Raw genomic sequence first — 24,677 nt, 5'->3', positions numbered from 1 at the left:
AATTATAAAATAATACATTAACAAGAGCAGACGGCTGCGCCCACTTGGAAATTAAAGTTCTCTGCCAATTTAAGTAAAGGTATTCTTGATTTGCACGTGACGTCACACTCATATTTGCTTTTTCCTGTCCGACATCTTGGTGTATATGTGGCTCATTTGCATATGTCAAACTGCCCATGTGTGCTATGTTTTTATTCGAGTCTTGCGAATGTCTGAAGTTTTTACAATCGATTCCAAGGAAAATGACAGCGACCAAAAGTGAAAATATCAAAGAAGAAAGTACTAATGTGTTATCTGAGTATGTAAAGGGTCTCGAAAGTCACGTTAAACGCCGATATTTAGGAAAATAGCCACGATCGGAATCGATCCAGCATTATTGGTAGCGGCAAAGTTAGATCCAGAATGTCTCCCGCCGATCGAAGCAGCCGATCTTCTCTCATATTTAGTGCTGGAAACCAGCTATTACACGCTGAAACAGTTCAAAGCCCACAAGAGTTTGGAGGCTTACAACCAGATGATTTCTGGCTTTATAACAAGCGTTCAAGGCAAAAATAATCAGTGATAAGTTTGTTGTGGTTGGAAAAGTGCGACATTCACAGCGAATGACCGAAGCTCCATTACCTGTATGAATCATTGCCATGCAGTAAAGAGGGAACGATCATATCTGCTCACTGTCTAGGCTGCAAAGCTGGACTAGCGGAATCATGCTCTCATGTGGCAAGTGTTCTATTCTATGTCGAGGCATGGACAAGGATTAATGACAAACTTGCTTGTACCCAAGTGAAGTGCACGTGGCTACTTCCTGCGTACGTAAATGAGGTTCCATACTCCGAAGTTAAAGACATAAACTTTAAAGAGGCAAGGAGAATAAAAAATGAATTGGGTAAAGAAATCGATGGTAAGAATTCTTGTTCTGCATCTCCAAGTAGTGAAAGTTGCAGTAACTCCAACCACAAGAAGGTCGCGAAGGCAGAAGTGCTTGGCTATCCGTCGGTTGAGGAGATGAACAGTCTTTTCTCAAAACTGAACAAAGATAAACAGTTCCTAACAATTCTTAATTTAATTCCTCCATATTCAAAGTCCTTCGTTCGAAAAAGTCGTCAGATACCTACCTTGCTAGACCTTTCTGATTCTTAGAACATCAAACTGACATATCCAGATTTAATGAAAAAGTGCTTAGAAACTGAGATATCAATTTCCGGTGAGGAGCTAAAAGCTATCGAAAAAGATACAAGAGATCAATCAAGCGGAGCTGCATTTTTCCGACATAGAGCTGGACGTATTGGAGCTTCTCAGAGCTTCTCAGTTGCTCACACAAATCCTGCCCAACCAGCACAGACCCTCATCAAGTCCATTTGTTATCCCCAGTTGTTTAAATTTAACAACAGTGCAGTTAATCATCGTCGTATCTACGAAGAGAAAGCAGTAGCAGCATACACCAATGTAATGTCAGAAAATCACAAAGATTTCAAGGTTACCAAATGTGGAGCTTTTATTGACCAGACACAACCATGGTTACATGCTACTCCTGACTTCCTCTGTACTTGCTCTTGTTGTGGGGATGGCTGTGGGGAAGTCAAATGCCCCTACAGTATTCAAAACTGGGACTTTGAAAGCTATCTTTTAAAGAAAAGTTCCTGCCTAGAGAAAGTTGACGGTATGTTTAAACTGAAGAGAAACCATGACTATTTCTATCAGCTGCAGCAGCAACTTTCCATTATTGGATCTAAATACCGTGATTTTGTTGTGTTTGCTTTTAACAACAACAAACCAATGTTTTTTATGGAGAGAATCCTACCTGACCCCAATCACTGGGAGACTGTTGTCCCTAAGCTGACAAAAGTACGGAGGACATGTGTGCTACCTGAGCTTTTAGTAAGGTGGTATACAAGGAAACAGCATGCTCCAAGTCTTACTTCTGTGAGCACATTAAGTGAACCTTGCTATTGTAGAACCAAGACCCAAGAAAGAACCATCCACTGCTCTAATCCAGTGTCCTGTAAAGGAATTTCACTACTCATGTTTACAATTGTCAGACCCTATTCCCAAGATCTGGTATTGTCCTAACTGCCACTTGCAAAAGGAATTCAAGAAACCCAGAAGGGCATCGAACACTCAGAATACATCAAAACAGAACAGTGAAGTCATGAAATTGGACAGCATATGTGTTTGTGGTACAAAACCTTCTGTCAATGACAAGCTACTGAAATGCCATAGTTTGGGTTGTCAAAATGGAAAATACTTTCATTTTAATTATCTGGATTACAAAAGGATGCCAAATAATAGTCAAACCACATGGTTATGTAGCAGTTGTAAAGTGAAAGTTGGTTCAACTAAAGGCAAAAATACTAAATCCATACCTCATGTATCAACAAACAGAGACAGTCATTTGTTTGGATCATGTCTTGTAAATGATGCTTCAGATAGGTTTCATACTTCAAACAATCCCAATGACAATATGTCAAAAGCAGCATTAACGAATGGAAGTGTTTCTATTAATCCAACCACTTGTTCTTGTACCACTTCTTTTTCAGACAATGTTCCTGTATTACCGTTACCTCCAGGTAACATTAACAATAACTTGACACACCCCACTGATACAATGAAAGGCACTGATTCTAATAGCGCCAATGCAAATGCTGGTTGTTCTGTGCCACATTCGCCTACAGGTAGTAATGACAATATAGGAAACTGTGCAAGTGATAATGACATCGAGATAACAAAACTAGCTGAAGGGGAAACCAACAAACATGCATCCCTTGGTAATCTTTCTGATAACCATTTTGATACCATTCTTTCTCCTACTGGTTGGCTGGACTGCACTATAATTCAGCAAGCTCATGCATGTTTACAGAAAGTTAACCCAATCATTGAAGGCTTCCAAAGACCAACTCTTGGCCCTGTTCGAAATTTCGATATCATGGCTGGAGAATTTGTACAGATATTACACACCGGACATTCTCACTGGATGTGTATCAGTTCGGTTGGATGTCAACCTAATGTGGTTAATCTCTTTGATAGTCTCTCCCATGATATCATAGAAAGAGAGGTCAAAGAACAGGTTGAAAGTTTGATGGCAGACAGCAATGTTGAAATCACTAGTATGCCAGTACAACAGCAGCAAAATGGCAGTGACTGTGGGATTTTTGCAATTGCTTTTTCAACATGCATTGTTTATGGTTTGGACCCCAGAGACATGACATTTGACATCCCTAGGATGCGTTCGCACTTATCTCAGTGTTTGAAAGATGGCATAATTACCCCTTTTCCTACATGTTAAGTCAAATGAAAACAAAGTTTTGCTGTGAACTTTATAAAAAAATATGAACACCACCTGTTGTTTAATTTAAATAAATCTAATGATTACATTAATTTGTAAATTTAAAACAGCAAAGTTAAAATGTTTATTTATTAATAGCTTGTAATTATGATCAATAGATAGTTATGTTTATTCTAACCACTTTCAACTTCAATAATGTAGCTGAATTACAGGTCAGTTGCAGGAATGATGAAAGTTCCAGAGTCTTTTTGGGAATTAGAATAGGTTGTTTTGCATCAAAAGATGCCTGTAAATACATGGTCAAGATAACTTTTCTGATGGTCCTTTTCATCAAATAGCATAACATAAAATCAATGAACTTTTCTATATTCAAACATCAACGTGTGGAACCAAAAAAAAAAACTAAATATTTAAAATATTCAACTACTGAGATTTCCTTCGCCACCGTACGCCGCCATTTTATCTTTCCCTGTATACTAGTTCCCAAGCTCGAGCCCGAAGGTCTCACACAAGCCATGAAATGATGCTATTCATTATTTCAAGACCAATTAAGAAGTAACGATAATCATTATTTCGGTCTCGAGATCATGCTGATTATTTCATTATTTTTACCACCTTTTGAACAACAAGAAAACATTGAAACGGTGGTAAAAAAGCAGCAAGTTTCGAAGTCTAAACGAAAGATGGGTAAGCTGAGTTTCAGTCAAATATCATGACATTTGGGATGTAATTTTGACTACAAATAAATGTATTTACATGGTTATACATGCAGAGGATTCTGTTGTGTTCACGTGAAGGCCATTTCAGCTATTCCCGCCACTTGTAAGATGTAGTAAATAAAAATATGCATACTTGTTTCGTATTGAAGCCCTGTGAAATCACAAATATGATTTATTTCTTCTTTGTTTTAGGTTGTCATTATCCATTATTTTTGGAAGTCGATGTTGATGAGAAAGAAAAATGTTTACGGTTATTTCTTCTCTCGAACATTTTACTATTTAGGTACCAAATAATCTTGATACTGAAGATCATTGCATCGAACCGACGCCATTTATTCTATTCCTTGCAATGACTGTGACAACGAATACATCGGACAGACCAAACGCCAGTTTGGTACATGGTTAAAAGAGCACCAAAAAGCGGTTTTTCTTTGCAAAAAGGAAAATTCAGCTTTATCGGAGCATACTTGCCTAACTAACCATACGATTGGGTGGGATAATTCTAAAATTATCACCACTAATCGGCGTTACCACCAGCGCCTTTGTTTGGAGGCTTGGCATATTAACTCCGCCCACGCTCCTTTAAATCGTGACGATGGCGGTTTGCTTCCTGACGCCTATTTACACCTCGTCAGAAAAAAGGCCGCTAATTAGTGATCATATAAAAGGACCTCTTGTTGCAGCGTTTAGATCACCCCTGATGAAGGCACTAGACAGGAGTGTCGAAACATTGGGTCTATGAATTGTAACTTCTTCGGTTACATTCATTAAATCTGCAAACCAGTGTAGCATCAAACTATGTCTGATTGTCCATCTGGTTGCCTTGTGAACTTTAATATATCATTGCATCCTATTATGAAAAATTTACCCCTGATTGCTTTGTCAACATGTATGATGTAATATAGCTTGTGATTTGTGGGATTTTCACATGTAAACTAGAATTACCTGAAGAGGGCAATCATGTACTTAATGCAAAGCGTTTTGGTACAAAGTCTGCTTTGCTCTAATCTACCTGAAGGTGCTTTTTATATGCTAGTAACACTTGCACAGCCCAGTCAAAATGTTTTTTAGTAGTAGACAAGCGGGCTGTAGTAATTATAGGCAGCAGAGGCCAAACCTCTTCCTGGAAAGCAGTCTGAAAGGTGTGAAGTCAGCGGAAGGTACTTCATTGTAGGCGGCCAAATTGCAGGCTGTCAGCCCATTTTGAGTGAGTAGTTAACCTGAAGATTGGCTATTTTAACTAATTTTATTGAGAGCCAAATCCTGCAAGGCTTATATTCTGTATTAGTTTGAAGTGGTACTTTTATGTTTCTTATTTTGCAGTTAGTTGGCTTGTTATGGCTTTTCTCTCAAACATTTTTTTCAGCCTAGTCAAAATGTTTTTGAGAAATAGGCAAGCTGGCTATAGTAAAAGGAGGTAGAGGCCAAACCTCATCCAGACTAGACGCCCAACAGATATTTTGTTGTAGACCGCCAAATCCCTGGTTACCGGCACATTTCGACTGGGCTATTTGTTATTTAGCTGCGAAGTAATCTTATTATTAAAGATTACTACATTCCTTTTTAATAATTTGCTGCTGATTGTATGCTGTATTTAGCTTATGATTTGTGTGATTTTCACAAGTAAATTAGAAATACCTGAAGATGGTAATGATGTACTAGATGATGTACTTAATGCAAATCAATTTTGGCAGAAAGTGTATGCCTTGTCCATAGGTGATTTTAACATGCTAATAAGACTTGTAATTCAAATAATATACATCAGCTGGAATAGGAATGTTAGAAGAAAAATAATAATAATAAACTACACCAAGTTTTGGTTTTATGTCGAAATTAAGCACTTAATCAAAGATCACTGCACTGATCAGGCCCAGAAGGCCGAAAGAGTGCTGTCTGCTGTTAGTTTAATTTTTGTCATTTCTATTTATTTATTTTATTTATCAATGTTTCATTGAGTTATAATTCATTGATCTCTTTCAATAGTGCAGGTTTGCTCATTTAACCTAATCCCACATGTATGTATGTACAATCTGGCAATAGTAATAGGCAGCAGAGGCCAATTCTTATCCTGAATAGAAGTCTGACATGTGTGAAGTCAGCAGCTATTTCATTGTAGGTGGCCAAATTGTCAGCTGCAGCACATTTTGACCTGGCTGATTGTGTGTGTTATGTATGTGCACTTCTTTTTAGGTGTTAAACAGGTCAAAGTACCAAAAAAACCTTTGTGATAGCTTGGCAATCCAAGATGTAAAAATTTGTAATAATGAGGTAAAGCTTAATCATTCTTAAGAGTTTGCATCTGTTCTAAAAGTTTTGGGGAGTGTCAGGGGAGCATTATCTATGCAAATGTATTAAAAAGTAACAAAAAAAAATAAAAAGAACTGGGGAAAAATCCCAATTTGCTTTAAAAGTTTATTTTATTAAGAGCATAACCCTGGATATAGCTTGAGATTTGTGTGATTTCCACAAATTGTTAGGTTGTTATGAAACTTAATTTACAGGAACCTTGTTAATTTTCAGCTTCAAGAACAAGTACATAATTGCAGGAAAAGCTTGAAGCTTGAAAAATTGACTGATGAAACTGGGACAGATGTCATGAGATTTGTACAATAGGTTGGCCTAGGAAGGACCAAGAATGTAGTTTACTTTATAATTTAACACGCATGGCAGAGAAATGTTCGTAAAAAGCAAATAACAAGAACATTGTTTATTTCATAATATATGATAGGGAAACGTTCGTAGAAAGTAAAGGGCAAGAACATAGTTTATTTCAAGGTTGATGGGTTGGGGGCTAATCGTCCTAATACTGGGGGCTAATCGTCCAGAGACTAGGGGCTAGTCGTCTGGGGCTAATTGTCCAGGGGGGCGAGTTGTCCGGATACCATAAAATGCAACCGAAACCTTACCTTACTTTACTAGTTCCGACAAAAAAGCACAACTTCGATCACCAGCGCACTCCAAACCAATAAGGGAAGCTACGTGGCAATGTCAAATTCTCGTCTTCCTAACCTTTCCAACGTATCGAAGAAAATTTCACTAATACTTCGCGCTTAAAAACGCAACAAGAATATTAATCTTTCAACAATCCGGAGTGTCCCAAAAGGCATCAAGGATATCCCATGAAACAAGAAAAGCCCATGAAATTCTCAAACAATCGTCTCACAATTTTGCATTGCATCACAATTTTGCATTGCATCCCTCCCGGGTAAGAACTAAAACATGGAACGACCTAAAACCACCTACAACCATCTACAACCACCTCAAAAATTTCAACAACGACCTACAGCCACTCGCAAACCATCTAAAACCATCGTGAGATGGCGGATTATACATGGGACCAGGGAGAGTAAGATTTCAGGGGGAGGTGGAGGTTTCGTTCGATTCTCGTATTTCATGTATGTGACATGTTGTGGTTTCGCCTTATTTAAGACATTTATGCCTTGTTTTAGATGGTTTTAGATAGTTTGAGAGTGGCTGTAGATATTTTTGAGGTGGTTGTAGGTCGTTGTTGAAATTTTTGAGGTGGTTGTAGATGGTTGTAGATGGTTGTAGGTGGTTGTAGGTGGTTTTAGGTCGTTCCATGTTTTAGTACTTACCATCCCTCCCCTAGTTGGGAAGTGACACGCAGAAGACACGTTCACAACGCACTTTGATTGGAAGAAATAAAACCGCATTCCATTGGTTATTAGGTATGAGGACATAACTGTAAGGGAAGACACAACAACAAAGCTACAAGGGTATGGCCGTAACATTCGGGTCGCGAATTCCCACGTAGACTCTGTGACCCCCTTCCGCAGTATGATTTTATTGTGTCAGCGGTCGTCTCACTTTAGTAATAATAAACAAGGATCTGCCTGCAGTCAACCAGCGGTATCACAATTGATTACTCTACTCCTATCAGCTGGGTTCCTGAGTTGAAACCTTGCCGGATTTTGTTAGAATTTACGTTAAGAAAAGGCGAATTGAACGGCAGATTCAAAGAGGAGGTAAGTACATGGGTAAATAGGAATGCTTTATTAGACAACTGCAGAACTTTTCTGTGTATAATTTTTAATACAGTAAAAAAGCTGAGCTTCAAAGCTGGCCATATATACTTTGCCGTTGAGATCTGAGATAGGTTCGTCTGTTCAACAGTCTACTGGCCTATTAAAAACTTAGTAGTTGACATCAGTTAAAATTAAGAACAGGTAAGCATTATTATCGTAAAAAATATGCAGCTTTTAGAAGCTGGCCAGTAAGGTAGTCTTGGCTTATTGCAGAAGGAAATGTTATGGTTTCATATTAATAATTAGTCATGGAGAAGAGCAGGTCCTTCACAATAACATTTTGAATTGGTGAAGGGGGGACTCTAGTGTGATCGTATGAGCTGGGAAAACTTGGATTTAAAATTACTGCAGGGAGGGGGGAGTTGGACAGAGGGGTCTGAACATTCCGATTCTCATACCCTTATTTAATGGCTCTTACCCAGTTCCTACCCCTCTCGCCTCCAGTACACCTCCCATCCCCTATTCTCACAGGTTCCCATCCCCCTGTCCCCCACCACTTAACTCATAGATACTGGGAATTGGAAAGAAAGTGTTTATACACAAACCAGTGACAAACGTGTAATGCCCTAAATGCAGTGGTGTTTTTTTTTTTTTTTCGTTAACAGTACAAGGATATTAATTATTTAGAACTGGACCTTCTAAATTTTATCATCAACTCCAATTCCATAATATTTTTCACAGGTTAATGCTTCAGCCATTAGTCTTGTAAATGGTTGGTAAATGGTTTATCAATCAGATTGGAACGTACAGGGAAAAAAAGGGCTTTTTATCACCAGCTTCTGGAAGTGTGTCTTCAATTTTCTCTTCAGTAAGTTCTTGTTTAGTATTTTATCTTTTGCTTGTTTGTGTGCCTTTTGGTTCTTTCTTGTTTTCTTTACAATTACAGTTTCTGAAAATATTGGTTCCATAGTTCTTGTCCAAAAAGATGTTTAATGAACATGACATATCTATTTCATCAGTTTCTCAGCAAATAAGTACCTAAATCAAAGAAGGGAAATTGGAAGAACCTATCAAAATAACACTTACATGCAATTCGCAATCATAACCTCAGTTATATTGACATCTTAAAAGTAGAAAATGAGACAATGGTATTCTTGTAATGTTTCTTCATCCATTTTTGAAAATTCAGATTAACATTGATCAATGTGCTTACCTTGCAGACGCTTTCCTGTACTTTGTTGTGCACAGCTTCCACAACAGAGACATTGGCAAGCTGAATGTTGTCGAGTTGTCCCTTCAGGGTTTTACATTCAGCCTCCTTGGCGGCTAACTGCTGGTTTACGGCCTCCAAATCTTTTTCTGTGGTTGCCGTGCATTTCGCTTTCTTGTTGGCTCGATTAGTAGCCCATTCAACCTCTCTCTTTTTCTGCTCAGCCAGAAACGCACTATATGGATCTCCACAAGTCACTGATCTTTCCTAGGAATAAAAGCATCTTCATAAACACAACGAAATACCAAATGTAAGACCCCCGAAAAACAAAACATCGTAGGCGTTTTATGACGACTCAGATTCATACGATTGACTCGGACTACAATCAACCTCGGAAGGATTAATTTCAACTGTCATGAATGCCTCACAAACGTAACCGGTATAATGTTAAATTTCAATTCAGTACAAATTTCTGCATGCACTTGTTACGTTCTGAATCTTCTGTTGAGAATGTAACCGTCTCGTACTCAAGTTTTATTTCGTACCACATTAAGTTTACGTAACAGTTCAAAATACGTGTAATGTAGTCTGCGAACTGAACGTTGATGAAACGACTATAACTCCTTACACAGCTCAAATCAATTCTATGCGTGAAATATAATTCGATTTGATTCAGCCCAAGTTCTCTATTACTTAATGGACAATTACATGGTGTCGTTAACAAGTGGAATTTTTTTTTCCGAAATCAACACGACCAACCTTATGAATACTTGAATTCACTTGAGTTTTCCGTGGCTGCTGGCTTTCTTCCTGTTTTTCGACTGGTAGTTTGGACTGATTGGAAATTGGATCGGGTTCAGTTCCAGAAATGAACTTGGATGACCACTCAATGTCTTTTTGATTGAGAATCTCTTCGTTATCTGTAACCAAGGACACAATGAGGGTAAGTTCGCGCAGTAATAAATGCAGATGCGTGGAGAGCCCATGAAAAAAATGACTGAACAGAATCGTTGTTTGTCTAGCGAAGAATTATCAGAAGGAAAGGTTGTAAGACTTACCACCCATAGCTATAATCTCTGCTTGTATCTTCTTGCCCTCCCAGTTGACTGTCACCATGCTCCCTTCTTTGTATTCGAAGCTTTTACCCAAAATCAACCTTGAAGGAGCGATACCAGTAGTCCTTTCTTGTGGAAAATACAGTAACACTTTTGACGGCCGTTTACTAGTTTCTTTGCATAGTTGCCTGAGAGACATGTTTACCGAGTTTGCGACACGTGCATAGACTAAGATAAAACCGTTTCGCTTGTTGTAAGCCGTAATATAGTGAACACCCTTTTATACACAGCAAATTGAATAGACGGATTTTCAATGTTTTGATCATTTGCGTATGAATGCGTCAATTCACAATTCTCTTGCTCTAACTACGGTAGGGTACGCCCACAGCGATTTGACTTGCGATTTTTTTTCCGTCACTGATCTTTTGTCACACTAGCTGTAGAATTTTTGTTATTGTTTCTTTTGTGGAGATTTGATATGCCGCGGACTCGCATTTAACCTCTGCTTTCTGTAGCGCGCTTAAAATAAAGCTAATCGCTTTATACTACGGACTATTCTGTAAACATTGATATAAATTTTATTCAGATACGTCCGGTGGAACCCGTGTTAAGCAGTTTTCCACTAATTACTTAATTACAGTAAAGTACGCCCACTGCGACCCGAGTTGTGATTTTTTTCGTCATCGACCTTTTGTCACACAAGCTGTAGTATTTCTATAATTGTTCTTTTGTGGAGATTTGATATACCGCGGACTCGCGTTTTGCCTCTGCTATCTGTCGCGCAGTTAAAATGAAGCTAATCGCTTCATTCTACGAACTATTCCGTAAACACTGATTTAACTTTTATTCAGATACGTCCAGGGGAACAAATCGACGAAAAATTATCTCCCTCCTCGGTTTCCTTCACATGTTTCAAATAAAGCTCGCTCATTCTGTGGGTCACTCATAAATTGCTTTTTCACAATAGGTCCTCCTTCATAAAGCAAAGCACGCGTCATAACAACAAATGATTTTGCACGCGCGTATTTCACGAAAGTGACAAACAAGCCATGGCAGACTTTGATATGATAGAAAGAGAGGAAACTCCGAACGAAATTATTGAAAAAGTGAAAAAATTTCTGCGCAATGGCTGTGGTTGTTCGCGTGGTTCCAAAGGAGGGCCGTGTTCTACAGAAATTAAAGAGGAAGCGGTAATGTTTAATCTGAATAACTGTCTCGAGTTGACGAGCGGAGAGCTCGACTTGATAATTTTGGCAAACATTCAAGCCTTCAGCCGCAATGACTGTGTTGGAGCTAAAAGAAGCAGAAGTTCCAGGTGTACCTATCAATTTCAGTCCGTTTCCATCTGCAAAGAGATGTTTATTCACCTTTATGGTATCAGTTACTCCAGACTTCGTCGTCTAAAGGAGCATTACGAGAGGTACGGTATCCATATGCGAACTCACGGCAATACCAAAATGCTTCCCAGTAACACCCTTCCTCAGTCCATCACAGAGAACGTTCACCGTTTCCTTACCAATTACATTGAAGATAATGCATTTGTGCTACCGGGAAGAATACCTGGATTCAAGAGGGAAGATGTTCAGGTGCTGTCTTCGAGTGAGACAAAAACAAGTGTTTGGCGCGTCTACACAACAACTTGCACAGCCTCTGGAGAACAAGCTGTTAGTTACAGCAAATTCGTAGACCTTTGGCACCAGTTTTGTCCGAGAGTTGTTGTGGCGAAACCTATGACCGACCTATGCTTGACTTGTCAGCAGAACACCACTAAGCTTGTACGGGCCGCAAACCTCCCTGAGCACGAGAAGGCTAACTGCATAAAAGCACAGCAGGAGCATTTGGACTGCGTCCAGGTTGAGCGAGAGTTTTACAGGAAAACTTGTTCAGATGCAGCCACGACTTTCAGTCATACAGATGCAGACACGAATTTCAACGAAACGCACGAACCGTGTTCATTCAGTGGCACTATGCACTACTCCTTTGACTATGCGCAACAAGTGCACTTTCCAAGTAACCCAATGCAACCTGGGCCGATCTACTTTAAGATCCCAAGAAAGTGTGGAATATTTGGAGTTATGTGTGAAGCTGTACCACGTCAGGTGAATTATTTGATTGACGAAGCTGTTGTATGCGGTAAAGGAGCCAACGCAACGATAAGTTACATTCACCACTATTTCACGCGTCACGGCCTTGGGGAAACAGACGTTCATTTACATGCTGACAATTGCGCCGGGCAAAATAAAAACAATTACTTTTTATGGTATTTAGCATGGAGGATTGCTTCTGAACTTCACCAGTCCATCAAGTACTCTTTCCTAATTGCTGGACATACTAAATTTGGCCCGGATCGTTGTTTTGGAATCCTGAAAAAGTCGTACAAGGTCAATTTCGTTTCGTCGATTTATGAACTTGCTCGAGTGGTGGAAACCTCAAGTAACACAGGAGTGAACAAAGCCCAACTAGTATCGACGCACGATGGCCGAGTCATAGTGCCTGTATATGACTGGTGTACTTTTCTGGGACAATATTTCAAAAAAATCACGAACATAAAAAAATACCATCACTTCAGATTTTCCAAGGATGAACCAAGTGTCGTTTACTGCCGAGAATATTTGACATCTCCGGAACAAGCGTGTGTGTTACTTAAGGATGGTGCTGTAATCCCACCAGTTTCAGTCCTTCCGCAGAAGATTAATCCAGAAGGATTAAGTGACGAACGCAGAAACTATTTGCATCGAGAAATAAGGCAGTTTTGTAAGCCTGGAACTGAAGATTTAGTTGCACCAGTTCCATGAGCTAATCACTGTTTTGAACATGAATGCTATCGTAGTAAATTGGATGTTTATTTTTCTTTCTATGAAATTCAACCCTTAACGCTGTAATGATACTTAGGTAATTATTGTGCATACACCATTGTTTACTGATGAAATAAAATAATGAAGTTCGCCTGAAAAATTTCCTAGCGGTCCTGCTTACAACAGTTCCATTCTTGTCCTCAAGTTCGACCAACTGCTCAATTGACGAACATAATTCGGGTAGGAAGCAGAGCGAAATAGAACAGATTATTTCAGTAATCGATCCGAACTCACAAAAACTTGCATGTTCGGTTTCTGAATTCTCGGTTGGCAAAATAGAAACTCTGATGCAAAACAGGGACTTTTTTCTTTAATAAGAAAACAGAAGAAGCAACATATACATGAACGAAATTTTTGTTCTATTTACTTCGGATTTTGAATTGCGTATCTTCCTGTCTTTCGACTGAGTGATCTGGTTCTAGCCCTTCTCAATCCTACCACGCGATGGCCTAAATTTCTTAGCTAAATAAAATTTAATTGCCAATGAGGAACGATTTAAAACTATGAGACGGGAACCAAGAGAGGATTATCTCGATTTCAATAAATCTGTAGTCAAGATCACTGAGGCGCACTGTTCTGATCGAACAAAGTCGATGGCAGGGTCATGGTCAAATGAATGGCTTCATTGCAATTAGCTCGATGCTCTTGGTTTTTACAAACGGATATTTCAACTTAACTTGTTTGTCAAAGGATGCGACGGAAACTCGCTTACTATGATCACGCAAAAGATAAAACCAAAATAAGATACGGTCTTTCTGTATTTCAAGAACCGGCGAGTACCGAGCGAACGTAACATTGATACTTCGAACTGCCTATAACAGAATGATAGGCAAACAGTTCAAAGCTTTCCGTGGAACTTTAAACGGATAGCTTTTTTTTTTTAAACGGGTAAGCAAACCGTTTAAATGTTTCTGCTAGAGCGTTGAACGGATGCAAATTTTTTTAAACGGATGCAAATTTTTTTAAACGGATGAGCAAACCGCTTAAACGTTTTGGCAAAAGCATTAAACGGATGCAAATTTTTTTAAACGGATGAGCAAACCGCTTAAACGTTTTAGCTAAAGTGTTAAACGGATGCAAATTTTTTTAAACGGATGAGCAAACCGCTTAAACGCTTTCATGAACCGTTTAAACGGATATAAACGGATAGTAAACGGTTTTGCAGCTTAAACGGAAAAGCGTTAGTGTCCGTTTTCCCGTGGAGGGTCACATTTGCTGTGACTAACAAAGAAGTACTACTGGTGACATTCAGTCGGTCAAATTTTGACTGACTTAAATGATTGGTCTCTTAACAGTACACCTCTTGGGCCCTTTTACTGCATATTCTTTGGAAAATATGATTTAAATTATATAGCTTACTTTAGAAAATACACTTTCTCACAATTTTTTTCCCTTGAATGTAAATTTCAACAAGCTGAGCCACAACTCCATCACATACTTTAAAAATGAAAAGAAGACTCCCAGATAGGTTGCTATTTGTGTGAATTTTAAGTGTATGATCATGGACAATAAAAGAAAGGATTTTGCAATGCCGTGGCAAAGTTCCCTCCTAAACAACTGGCATGCAAGAACTGTCCACATCTATTGCAACCCAGCCAGTCTTCATTGTCATCCATCTGACACACCTTGCAAACAAGAACATCCCTTCCTCTGTCAAAAAGTGAAGTAAAAGTTCAAAATAATTACTTAATTCTCAATTTGTTTTTTGGGATTAAACACAATACACAGTGGTGATTGTAATAATAAGAAAGGCCATGAACGCAGACTGCCCAAACAGCACATGTTAACTAATACACCAACCTTGACTCCAGATCAAGACATGTCCGGATGACCTTCATTATTAGATTTTCTGCAACTCTGGTGAAGCCATGGTCAATAGACATAAGGATATGATCACCAGTAAGAGCAGGAAGCAGGGACTTGGAAAGAGGACAGTCAAATGAAAGGTTGAGGTCTGTTCTTAGTCCTGTGGATGGATCTACTTTTCCCTTTTCTGATGCTGAGCATTGCATCCATAGGTTCCACTTGTCTTGGGAGAGTGGGCTGAGCTCTGGATCAGCAACAGCATCCAAGAACTTAGAGTCTGCACCAAGGAACACCTGGTGTCCAGGTTCTGACTGTCTTTAATCCATTCATTTAAGTATCCTACAATATTAATGGACAAATGATCTATAATAACACTAATTATCCTTAGAGATGTTGCAATTCCTCTTGTACCATTTCAGAGAGTTCAAGCACCACAAAAAGTTACAAAACTGAAATCAATTTTGTTGAACCATGTTATTTTTCTTGAATTGTTCAAATGATCCGCTTATGAGTATTTCATTTCAATTTTAGGAAAATTTAACAGTGATTTGGTCAATTTATTAAAAGTTAATATTGGATTATAAATGTTTAACATGTAAGTGTGCATATAACTGGTCCACCATGACCATCTCCAATGTTAAGTTCAAGGTTTCGACAGCTGTCCTTGTGATGAAAAATATGAATAGGCCACATTTCTTTTGGGCTTTGAAATTTTATTCCATTTATTTTCTGCTCATTGTTTACATTGCTAATAGCCATCATCACAGTGTCCTTCTTGCCATACTTTCTTCCATCACCATAAAGGTGCCACCACTGTTCTTTAGGAAGCCAACAGTAAAGGTAATGAAGACATTCGACCAAACGGGCTGGCTCAATGCGATAACCAGTTTCTGTTCTTTGTGGTTGCATTATAGCCTCAAATTCTAATTTGTATTTGGTCTTTAGCTCAGCAACCTAAGGAAAAAAAGGTTTGCAAATGTTATAAACAAATTTTATTTTATTATAAATTTGAAGTATATCAGGAAAGATACATATAAATGCAAGACAATTACCTTTCTTTTGGTTGCAAGATATCCAGGTGGCAATATCTTCCTGATCTCATCAATTGTCTGTCCAGAATTGCATTGATCTTGAAGTTTCAAGATTGCTGATGGTGGGATTTGCACTGTTGCCTGCTCTTCTCCAATCTGATTGTAAAGACTGTCCCCAGTCTTTGTACGAATTAGCTTAGTCAACAAGATAATATCTTGTTTTTCCAGTTGTCCTTGCCAGGCTGAGTCAATACTGCACTGCTGTCTAAATCTCCAGCCCACTGATAATGAAATGCCATGCAGGAGGTCAATCTGTAATAAGAATATGCCAAAATTGTATTCCATCAACAATCTGGTCCTGTTTATTTTCTAAATTTTAATTTGTTCTTGACTTACTAACAACAATTTCAGAGAAACATCAAATGTTATTTTTCAAAGTCAGGCACATTGGTAGAACATTCAAACATACTTTGATGACTACATCGATAAAACTCCGTACAAACCTTAGAACCATAATGAACTTCCAGTGCCAAGTCACTCAATATTTTGCTCTGCTTTTTTATCCTCTCCTCTAGTTTAGTAGATAGGGATGTTTGTCCATTTGCTAAACGTCCAGCCAAAGTTGATGTTGACTCTGGGGGCTTAATGCAGCCAGTGAACACTTTAAGCTGTGGTAAATTAGTGCAACTGCCTTGTGTGGAAAAGGTTTCTGTTGCCAGCATCACATTTTGTGTTTTGCTTGTAGTCACAGATCCAGCTCCACTTCCAGCAGCAATTTCTCTTGAAAAAGTGGAATTTACCACAGTTCGGGCAAAGAACAAACATAGACTAGCCCATGAAAATTGTTCTGCACTTTGGCCAGGGTCCCTAAGTTTGTTCCCAGCAATTACAATCAAAATAAGGGCTTCAGCTGAAATAAAACTCCTGGAGTTTCTGTCCAGATAAATATCATTGTCTGTCAGCCCGTATTGTTTAAGCATTTCTTCTATTTGTTTATATGCTCCTTTTTTTGCACTGTTTCTCATTAAAATAGCCAAAAGGACTAAGTCCCTTATGAGCATCCAGAAATATTTTTGAGCCAACTGTTTTAACTGGAGAAGACATCGGCCAACCAAAAATCTGTGGTGTTCATTGCGTAGAAGTATTTCTGGAAATAAATGTGGGAAAAAAATTACCAAAAAGCTTCAAAATATCTTTGATGGAAACACAACTAGGGAGAATAAAGAAACTTACCAGCTTTTCAGCAACTTTACTTCTTAAGATTTATGTCCAGTAAACATAAAAGCAATGTCGTATTTGGAGTATGAGTTAAGGGAAAGCTAATTTCGAAAATTCGAGGTCTTCAAATTATCAGAACTAAACTAACAGAATAATGTATGGAAAACCAAAAGCAAAACTACAAACCATCGGCAGTCCGAATGTTTATTTACTTTAGGTTAAAATGACACAATCCGATGGTGCGATAACATTTAGCGATCTCTCTTCGAGGAAAGCAATTTCGTTTATGTTCGTTTATTTGCATTTTTTTCCGTTGCTTACCTATATTACAGACTCCCAAAAATTTTTGCGGTGCCTCCTTTTCACGGATGGCCGATTACAACTACAACATAGTGACACCTCCACGAAATCTGTCAAAAGGAGGATGTTTAAACACCAGAGGTCATCTCAGGTAGATTTCTGATGACGAAATCCGAGCTTTGTTGTCACGAAGGCCCTATTTCGCATTTTAGAGCCGCAAAATAGAGTAGAAAGGAACACTTACTTCGTTTTCGCTCATGACTTTGTATTAGTGTTAAGATATTTGCATTTTTTTCCGTTGCTAACCTATATGACAGATTCCACAAAATACATTTGACGCCTCCTTTTCACGGATGGTCGATCACAACTACAACGTAATGACATCTTTACGAAGTCTGTCAAAAGGAGGATTTTAAAACACCAGAAATCTTCTGGATTTCTGATGAAATAAATTTAACGCAGTTACGTTCAGAGTTTAAGCGATATATTGTTATCTCTAATATGGTTTAAAACTATAACAGGGCTTATACGTCTGAAACCAGGAGTTGTGCCTTCGCAGTTTCAATGGACAAAGTCCAGCCAAGACCGCCCACAAAATAAACTACAAGAGTTAAAAACTATGGCAGAACAGCAAGAACAAGAGGAGCGACGACAATCTTTTGTCGATTCATTCCAGCAGGATGTCAAAATGGAGGAAGGGGAGACTGGATCAGGAGGCCAGGGAGCCAGTGCTAGTGATGAGCAAATGGAAGAAATGGCTACGGATGAACCGGAAAACGAAAACATAGAACCCGCCGAATTGAGTGCAGTGGAACAAATTGAAATCCTTAAAGCACAAATCAGTGATTTAGAGCAACAGGTGGAAGATCTAAAAGGGACCAGGTTTGGAGCTGAAAACATTTCCAAAGATTCTGAATTGCTGACATTTTACACAGGCTTTGTATCAAAGGAACGATTTGATAGCTTTTATAGCTGGGTTGAACCTTATGCTAAAACCATGATAAAATGGTCCCAGATTCAGTGTGAACGAGGCAAATAAAACTACAAGCGGAGGCGCAGCAGTGGCAATTTTGCATTGTCACTCTATGACCAACTGTTTTTATTTATGATCAGACTAAGGTTGGGATTGCTGGAGACAGACTTAGGAGTAAGATTCAATATTAGCACAAGTACTGTCAGCAGAATCATTTTAACTTGGGCAAATTTTCTGTATACAATGCTTGGCCAAGTGCCAATTTGGTCCACAACTGCTCAGATAAAAAATAGTATGCCTCAGTGCTTCAAAACCACATACCCTAAAACAAGGGTTATCCTAGACTGCACTGAGATCAAAGTCCAAGGGCCTAGCTCTAAGGTTCTGAACTCAGAATTTTACTCTGCATACAAGTCGCATACCACCCTTAAATGCCTCGTGGGAATAGCTCCTCATGGTGCAGTAACATTTGTAAGTTCTTTATATCAGGGAAGTATATCAGACAAAGAGATAACAAGGTGTAGTGGAATTTTGTCACTTATCGAAGAAGGAAACAAGGTCATGGCAGATAAGGGTTTTCTGATTCAAGATTTATTACAACCCCAAAAAGCTACATTGACAATCCCTCCTTTCCTGTCTAAGACAAAGTCTTTGCAGTTCACCTCAAAAGAAGTAACAGAAACACAACAAATTGCCCGCCTCTGTATTCACCTCGAGCGAGCAATCAGACGAATCAAAGAATACCAAATTTTTGAAAAAGTTTTGCCACTTTCGTTGGCTGGTTCAGTAAACCAAATTTGGACAATTTGCTGCCTTCTTACAAAATTTAGAGGGCCACTATATTGAAACTATAACTTGCCTGTTAGTATTGTGTAGTTCCATTACATTTCCTTGTTTTTGACATGGCAGGAGGTACACTTTTTAAGCCCAGTTTTCTATAATGCTCAAGGAGGTAAACCAGCCCTATTGCATGATTACAGAGCCCTGCACCTGCTTCACAGTTGCAGGAGGTACTGGTTATTTTAACTTCGTGAGTCCTTGATATCTCAACCTAAAAAAAATTAAATGGATAAATATCTGCTGTGAATGTGTGTGTGTATGTTTTAAGAATTAACTCGTATGAAAATTACATCAAGCAAAGTTCGAGCTGAGACAAAACTTAAGTATTATAAATAAGCTTACCTGTAACCTCCATGGCTCTTCATTTTTTCTCTGTGATTTGTAGCTTCGAGCTCTAACAATTACTTCTGTATCCTGAGTTTTAACTGAAAGCAAAGTGCGAATATGGAAGTTTAATACACTATAGATTTTGCACAAGAGATTTCGAATGGCGAATCGTGCAATAAACGAAAAAAAAGCACCATCTAAGATGCTTAAAGAAGCATGCGTAGCGTGAAATCACACCAGTGTTGCAGTTAAATTTGAGACTGAAATGAAACTTTTACCTTCGACATCGAAGATATACCCTTCGCAGAAGTTACTATAACCACGAGTTACCACCTTCTTCGGGACTTCTCCATCGGTCTCAGGCCATGTCTCGATAAAAGCGGCGTCAAAAAACGGAACATTGCGGAGAGATTTCGACCACGCAGCAGAAAATCCACCTTCAGCCATATTGGCTAAACAAGCATGTCGTCCAGGATGGGTCAGCATTAGATTCCATCCACCAAAACCACCTTGATCGAGAGGGACTGAGATGGAATGATGGACAACTCATGACTTGTTTTACTAAACGAAAATTACGAAGCTACGACAACATGCCGACTTATCCCGATGACCTAAGTGTATTATTTGTTTGGGAAATTGCGTCAAAACTTTTTGCTAAAGAAATGGTAAGTATTAATTTATTGTTCGATTGTAGTATTATAAAACATTTTACACAATTTTATGCAGATATTTCACGTATTTAAAAGGTGCTTAGATGTTACGTAGTTTTGGTGGATGTCATTAGGGAAAATCCACCAAAACTTTGACCAAAACCATCAACAATATATTTTTTAAATTTTATCTATAGCCACTGTTAGATGTTCAGGGAGAAAAAAGATTTATACCACTAATTAGCAGTTAGTGCTCTGGCTAATTATTTTTTATGGTGCACAATTGCTGACCGACCAAACGTTCATAATGATTATTATAACTCTTAACACATAGAATAAAGTGGTTTTGGTGGATGTTTCTCTCCATCCACCAAAACCACCACAGAAATTTCTGCTACTTCCTTACAGAGGACTGATGTGACCTGCTATTTGGAGTACATAACCACAATCTATTTCTTTGTATGTAGAGATATTTTGGAAAGTTCTTGAGTCAGCACCTTTTATTATTGAAACCATAATCATAACATGGTGCATAATATAGCCACAAAAGGTTCTGGTGTGTTAATCATGTAATCTTGAAACAGGAGAGTTTTTAACTGACTTAAACTGATTTAAACAAACATTTGCAACAAAATTCCAGGTCCAGAAATTTCTTCCACTATTTCCGCTAAAATCATAACCTTTAAGTACAGCAAATCAGCACATTAGTAATTGTTATCAGGGGTCTGAAAATCCTATAAATCTTTCACATTTATTTCAAGTAACCTTTAATTTCACATGGATGAATAAGTATACATTCAAGATGCAGAATGTCTTACATTTTACAAACTATTTCCCTTTTTATGGATAGACAGTGAAAGACCTTTGCCACATTGGTGAATCAAACCACTGTATACCATGCATTTTGTGATAATTGTTTGTTTTGCTCACAATACCCAGAAAAATGGAGGGGATAAATTTAAATAGCAAATTCTATGGTTAAAATTAAATAACATTGGAAGATCAAATTAACTTTGTACTGTTTAAAATTCAGTTTTGGTTTCTTGCTTATTCCAGCCTCTTGATATTCAAAAGCATTCCTTGTCATTTTTGTGTTCTTCTGTGTACATAACTTGAAAAATAAACACAGAGAAAGGAAACCACAAAGGATTAAACTTGAAGCTAAAGCAAAGTTTAAGTTGAGCCATAGCTGATCCAAATACTGAGCACTTTGTATTGTAACCCATTTAGCAGTAAAGGTTATCTATATGTCTGCCAGCTTGTCACAAGTCTTACCCCTCTCCTTCAAAAGTCTCTATAAATAAATTTTTCTTTGTGGTCCCTAATTGATGATAAGTATATTACAGCTCCTCAATTTTCCTCTCTCAAGACAAGGTTACTCTAAATTTAACAAAGTAATGGACTTGATAAAACTCAAACTATAACTCAGCTGGCTGCTACTTGCAACCTTAATTTCTAGATATCAGTATACAATAATCAATATGTTATAAATAAGAACCCTAATGCTTAATTTTGCAGTGATCACCTTCCTCCTTTTCATTTGCAGACCAGACTGGAACCTCTATAGGTGTGTTTGCTTGTTTTGAGTGGGGATGGAAGAAAAGGAGTCATGCCGCATATCTGATTTATTAAATTGGATTTGTTCTGTTTATACATGAGTAGAACTACCTTGTTCTCTGAAAAAAAAAATTTCTCGCATTTTTATCTGTGCTTTGCATTCAAACTTCCTTGTGTCTTGGACAAGAAATCTTATTTTCTTGAAAACAAAATCTTTGTTTCCAGCCTTCTGTAAAAGGTAAATATAACAGTGTAAGATGAGTGGCAGTGTATTTCTCAAGTTATTTTTTGGAATTTGACAAAATGGGAGTGTCATAGTGTGATAAGGAGCCAACAGATGATTGCTTGATAGAAAGCAAAAAATGCAGAATTGCATATATTTTCTCCTTTGTCAGCAGCATATGTTAGTGAAAAGTTCTTATAATTGTTAACTTCTAAACCATCTTCAATTTAGTCAAGATTGAACTGTTATCACGTTTGTCATAAAAGTATTCTGAGATCAATGTCATATGACCCATTCATGTATTTGACCTTTTGAATTAGCAAGCCATAGTTGACAGAAACACAAAGGTTGAGGATAAAAAGAAATTATTATATACAGTACTTCTTCTGCATCTTTTCGTTTCTTTTTCTCTCCAGCTGTTCTATCTATGCCGTGCTGGCGATTGAACACTTTCCTTCCCAAAATTAGGAAAGGCACACATCTTCCCCCAGTATTTTGTGACTTCTGTCCGAGGAAGGAGGTGTAAGCATTAAATTAATCCGAATGATTCCACAATTGTGGTAGAACTTAAACTAGATAAACTAGTGAGAATGCACAATAGCGATAGCAAAGCTTTGTAATGCCAAAGAGCTATATCAATATATATATATATATATACACCGGTGTTCCCAAAACCTTTGACAGCTTTAAAGAAAGAAAACTTCGTCGTCAATCCTGTTTCAAATTCCGCAATAAGTTTATGCGCCTCATCAACAGAATTTACGTATCCTAAATTATCTGCATGTCTACCATCAATGGTTCGCGACTTAAAATTCTCGCTATGCTGTTTCTGTTTGTTCCTCAAGAATCATGGGATTTACAGCTTCGGAAGTTCGGCTACATCACTTGCGGATTTCCGAGAATCTTCGGTTATGTTTTGCAAGTCATTAAAATATTTCATCCCAGTCCCTCTCGACCGAGGTGGTTTTGGTGGATGGAATCTAATGCTGACCTCCAGGATGCCCGTCCAGCCTCGTTCTGGCGCGGCCCTCGATCCAAGATGGCGGTGCGTGATATTGGAGTATGGGCGCGATTCCGTAATGATAATTATTGTAACTCAAAATGTCATTGTAACAGCTGCCAAACAGGTTGGATAGAAGCTTCATTCTCTCAATAGAAACATTGACCTTTGTCATTGGTCTGTTATCACGCAAGTTCCTGGCAAACTAACGATAGATCTTGCAGTTATATTATATATGATGTAAGATTGGTTGATGTAAAATGTAAATATTCTGATTATGTTTCTTTAAAAACTGCTATGGAATGACATCATATTGTTTTGACTGTTTAATGTCAAAGATATTGATGGAATTGGTACCTATGAGCTCACTTATCTAATGCTTTATACTACTCTAAAGATTACCTTACAAATAAGTACTCCACAGTTGAATCCATCAGTTTGCTGAAAATGGGGTGGCTCGAGGCATGCCCACTCTTTACTTTTCCAGCCTGTTTTGATGTCAGCAGCCTCACTACAAAATGATTGCAACCATTTTCATTAATGCTACTGGCTATAGCTACAAAAATGAGTTATGAACATCGTCTTAATATTAATTCCTGGCAATTGATGGAATCAATTAAGTTAGGTTCAGTTAAGTTTATGTCACATGAAGTCACTAAATCACTCAGATATATATATATATATATATATATATATATATATATATATATATATATATATATATATATATAGCTGAAAAATCATAAAAACAATGTAGCCAGCACAATGGCCATTCATAACTCTAACAACAATGAAACACAGGGTCGTGCTGGGAATACAGAAACTCACCTTATGTTATTTACAAGTCTGTACAGGCTGGGACTGGAAGCTGCTGTAATTTCATTTGGATATTTGTTTCCATAAATAGGATCAATGTAGACATGGATAGATTCCATGTTATCTAAAATCTTTGAACACATTTATTTTATGTTGTCAAAACGAAGTCCTGAGTCATGTGTACAATGTTCAATTTATCTAAAGAATATAAAACAAATTTTAGAGATGACTATTTTATAAAAAAAAAATGTACGGTATGAATAGCATCCTCGACTTACCAGTAATGTCCAGTGATGTCCAGTGATATTCATTGAAATAACAAATTTTTTCAATTCCATGGAACCTCTCGCCCATCCACAATCTATGTGTACTTGCCCCATGTTTCACCAACTGACAAAGGGTACTGTCAGCAGCAAAGATTTTTTGGTCGAGTTTTGTTAGTTTCCACAGTGTAGCATCAACGATCTACAAAGAGAAGCACAACTGAAGAAATACAAAATTAATCTTTCAAATAGTTACTGGAAAACAGTACTGCTCACCGTATCAGTTAACCATCCATCCACAAAACTAGGGATCTCCTCTTTAATTTTCTGTGATTCTTTTGTAGACAAAGTGCCAGGAGGAAGAATGGCTAGCAAGTCAGAAACGGTACTTTGAATGGTCCTACTTCCAGTACGGAATCGCGTATACCAGTGTTGACTTGCAAGGTCTTAACTCTCGTCTCTGCGTCACACAACTGTACTTCTGACTCTCCTAGCTGAGAAGGCCTGTATATACACCACAACAATAGATCAAAAGAATAGTCTAAAAGGTTGATAAATCGTTCCCTAC

The 24,677-nt window shown here is 38.0% G+C and overlaps 1 protein-coding gene, 2 long non-coding RNA genes and 2 pseudogenes across 3 annotated transcripts in view; 3 read left to right on the top strand and 2 right to left on the bottom strand.

The window, feature by feature from the left end:
- The first annotated feature begins 208 nt into the window (after positions 1–208).
- LOC136280161 (uncharacterized) lies at positions 209–2,067 on the top strand (annotated as a pseudogene).
- Positions 2,068–10,904: 8,837 nt separating this feature from the next.
- On the top strand, positions 10,905–13,093 carry LOC136280258 (uncharacterized). The gene has a single exon (XM_066165237.1). It carries the CDS (start codon positions 11,300–11,302, stop codon positions 13,043–13,045), a length of 1,746 nt encoding a protein of 581 aa, XP_066021334.1. The 5' UTR covers positions 10,905–11,299; the 3' UTR covers positions 13,046–13,093.
- A 1,777-nt stretch (positions 13,094–14,870) lies between these two features.
- On the bottom strand, positions 14,871–20,015 carry LOC136280259 (uncharacterized; annotated as a pseudogene).
- A 130-nt stretch (positions 20,016–20,145) lies between these two features.
- On the top strand, positions 20,146–22,421 carry LOC136280261 (uncharacterized). The gene is made up of 2 exons (XR_010717206.1): positions 20,146–20,265; positions 21,797–22,421. It is a non-coding gene; the product is annotated as an uncharacterized lncRNA (long non-coding RNA).
- Positions 22,422–23,388: 967 nt separating this feature from the next.
- LOC136280260 (uncharacterized) overlaps positions 23,389–24,677 on the bottom strand; it is a 4,149-nt gene continuing 2,860 nt past the window's right edge. Inside the window, exons 4-5 of the long non-coding RNA XR_010717205.1 lie at positions 24,125–24,613; positions 23,389–23,541 (exon numbers count right to left, since the gene is read on the bottom strand). This is a non-coding gene — a long non-coding RNA (uncharacterized lncRNA). The remainder of the gene's footprint in view (positions 23,542–24,124; positions 24,614–24,677) is intronic.

The sequence above is a fragment of the Pocillopora verrucosa genome, chromosome 4, assembly GCF_036669915.1.
Source record: "Pocillopora verrucosa isolate sample1 chromosome 4, ASM3666991v2, whole genome shotgun sequence".
Classification (NCBI taxonomy): Eukaryota; Metazoa; Cnidaria; class Anthozoa; order Scleractinia; family Pocilloporidae; genus Pocillopora; species Pocillopora verrucosa.
This window is presented reverse-complemented; position numbering and strand designations above follow the sequence as displayed.